This window comes from Meriones unguiculatus, chromosome 1, assembly GCF_030254825.1.
Source record: "Meriones unguiculatus strain TT.TT164.6M chromosome 1, Bangor_MerUng_6.1, whole genome shotgun sequence".
In the NCBI taxonomy this organism is placed as follows: Eukaryota; Metazoa; Chordata; class Mammalia; order Rodentia; family Muridae; genus Meriones; species Meriones unguiculatus.
In genome coordinates, this window is record NC_083349.1 from 126442304 (window position 1) to 126445321 (window position 3018).

At 45.3% G+C, this 3018-nt stretch overlaps 1 protein-coding gene across 1 annotated transcript; it reads right to left on the reverse strand.

Annotated features, from left to right (window-relative positions):
* Positions 1 to 314: 314 nt before the first annotated feature.
* On the reverse strand, positions 315 to 1516 carry LOC110550214 (glyceraldehyde-3-phosphate dehydrogenase-like). Its single transcript, XM_060366397.1, has one exon. The coding sequence runs from the start codon at positions 1494 to 1496 to the stop codon at positions 495 to 497; it is 1002 nt and encodes a 333-aa protein (XP_060222380.1). The 5' UTR covers positions 1497 to 1516; the 3' UTR covers positions 315 to 494.
* Between the last annotated feature and the right edge of the window lie 1502 nt (positions 1517 to 3018).

A 3018-nucleotide genomic window follows, 5' to 3' on the forward strand; every position in this document is an offset into this window, starting at 1 on the left:
TCCTGTCACTTGCAGCTGTGGCTTTCTGTGTGTGTTCTGGTTCCTGAGTGTATGTGCACACAATACAAACACCTGAGTGAAGCTAGAGGTCATTTATCAAATACCATCCATCTTAAAAAAAAAATCAGGTCTCTCACTGGCCTCTAACTGGCCAATGCATTCTAGGCTGACCAGTCAGAGCTCCTCACAGTCTCCCTATAACTGCTCCTCAAAGCTGGAATTATCAAGTGCAAACCAACCATGCTGGATTTCTGCTTAAGATTTTTAATTGTTTTTTTGTTTTTACTTTCTTTGGGGGGGGGTTTACAATGAGCTTTATCAAGGGTATTCAAGAGAGTAGGGCTCCATGGCCCTTTCTGCTATTCTGGGGGTCTGGGATAGAAACTCAGGTAGATGCTCAGGGTCAGGGGTTGAGTTGGGGCAGGGACTCCTCAGCCACCAAGGGCCTCTGTCTAGCTCTCATGTTCTTGCTGGGGTGGGTGGTCCAGGGCTTCTTACTCCTTGGAGGCCATGTAGACCATGAGGTCTAGCACCCTGCAACTGTAGCCATATTCATTGTCATACCAGGCAACAAGCTTTACAAAGTTGTCATTGAGGGCAATGCCAGCCCCAGCATCAAAGATGGAAGAGTGGGAGTCAGTGTTGAAGTCACAGGAGACAACCTGGTCCTCAGTGTAGCCCAGGATGCCCTTTAGTGGGCCCTCGGATGCTTCCTTCACCACATTCTTGATGTCATCATACTTGGCAGGTTTCTCCAGTCGGCATGTCAGATCCACAACAGACACGTTGAGGGTAGGAACACGGAAGGCCATGCCAGTGAGCTTCCCGTTCAGCTCTGGAATGACCTTACCCACAGCCTTGGCTGCACCAGTGGATGCAGGGATGATGTTCTGGGCAGCCCCACGGCCATCACGCCACTGCTTTGCAGAGGGGCCATCCACAGTCTTCTGGGTAGCAGTGATGGCATGGACTGTGGTCATGAGTCCTTCCACAATGCCAAAGTTGTCATGGATGACCTTGGCCAGGGGAGCTAAGCAGTTGGTGGTGCAGGAAGCATTGCTGACAATCTTGAGTGAGTTGTTATACCTCTCATGGTTCACGCCCATCACAAACATGGGGGCATCAGGGGAAGGGGCAGAGATGATAACCCTTTTGGCCCCACCCTTCAAGTGGGCCTCTGCCTTCTCTATGGTGGTGAAGGCACCGGTAGCCTCCACAACATACTCAGCACCAGCATCACCCCATTTGATGTTAGCAGGATCTTTCTCCTGGAAGATGGTGATAGGCTTGCCATTGATGACAAGCTTCCCATCCTCAGCCTTGACTGTGCCATTGAACTTGCCATGGGTAGAGTCATACTGGAACATGTAGGCTGTGTAGTTGAGGTCAATGAAGGGGTCGTTGATGGCAACAATCTCCACTTTTCCAGAGCTGAAGGCAGCCCTGGTAACCAGGCGTCCAATACGGCCAAATCCATTTACTCCAACCTTCACCATTGTGTCTAAGGATTAAGGCTGGCACTGCACGAAAAGATGCAACCGTCTCTGGAACAGGAAAGAGCAGAGGGCCTGTTTTTACTTTTTTTTAAATTATCTATCTATCTATCTATCTATCTATCTATCTATCTATCTATTAGCTTTACATCCTTATTGCAGACCCTTCCCCTCCCAGTCCTCCTCTTTGCACGATTTCCCCACATTCTTCCTCTCATTCTGCTCAGAAAAATGGGAGGTCACCCATGGGTACCAACCCACCCTGGCACATTAAGTTCCTGCAGACCTAGGTGTGTTCTCTCCCACTGAGACCAGACAAGGCAGTCCAGTTAGGGGAATGGAATCCAGAAGGAAGCATCAGCGTCAGAGAGGGCCCCTGCTCCAGTTGTTGGGGGAATCTACATGAAGACCAGGCTGTGCAGCTTCTACATATGCACACAAGGCCTGGGACCAAGCTATGTACGCTCTTTGGTTTGTGGTTCAGTCTCTGTGAGCTCCCATGGGTCCAGGTTAGTTAACTCTGTAGGTCTTCTTGTAGAGTTCTTGACTTCCCTGGCTCCTTCAATCATTCCCCCAACTCCTTTATAGGACTCCCTGAGCTGTCTAATATTTGGCTGTGGGTCTCTGCATTTGTTTCCATCAGCCACTGAGTGAAGCCTCAAAAAGGAGTTATGCTAGGCTCCTATTTGCAAGCACAGCAAAGTAACATTAATAGTGTCAGGGATTGGTTTTCTCCCCCATGAGATAGTAAGATTTTTTATTTTTTTAAAGATATTTTCATTTTTTAAGATTTTTCAAGATTTATTTATTCAATTTATATATATTAGTGTTTTGCCTGCCTGTGTGTGGGGGCACCATGGGCATACCTAGTGCCCTCAAAGAACAAAAAAAGGGAGTCATATGCCTTGGAACTGGAGTTACAAATGGTTGTGAGCCACCGCAAAATGCTGGGAATCAAGCCCTGGTCATCTAGAAGAACAGCCAGTGCTCTTAACTACTGAGCTATCTCTGCAGCCCATACATTAAATATATTTTAAATATCAATACATAATAAGTGGTATGATATATAAATATATTAAATATGTATATATTCTGAAGGTAGAACTTAGGTCCTCAAGAATAGCAAGCACTACCCATTGAGCCAACTCTTCAGCCCAATGCTGTTCTATCACAGAAGAGCAAACTGAAGCTGCAGAGATCAACTGAGAAGCCACTACAGAAGTAAGACCCACAACAGGGAGGTGAGGCAGAATCAGCTTTAAAAGTCAGCCATTCCTCATTTAGACAGTAAGACTGATCCAAGTTAATTTCACAGTTGTGGAGTATGATTGTGTATATAAATACATAACATACTTGTATAACTGTATATACATAAATGTACTTGTGTATGTGTTTATGTAGTTATATATAATTAATATACATAAAATATGCTTAAATGTATTCAACATATATCTAACTTATTGGTATATTTATGCTCATAAAGTCACAATGGTAATTAAGGTGATATTAAGCTAATCTGACAAGA

Excerpts from the sequence above, each read along its gene's own strand:
- LOC110550214 (XM_060366397.1), bottom strand. The coding sequence starts at position 1,496 with ATGGTGAAGGTTGGAGTAAATGGATTTGGCCGTATTGGACGCCTGGTT.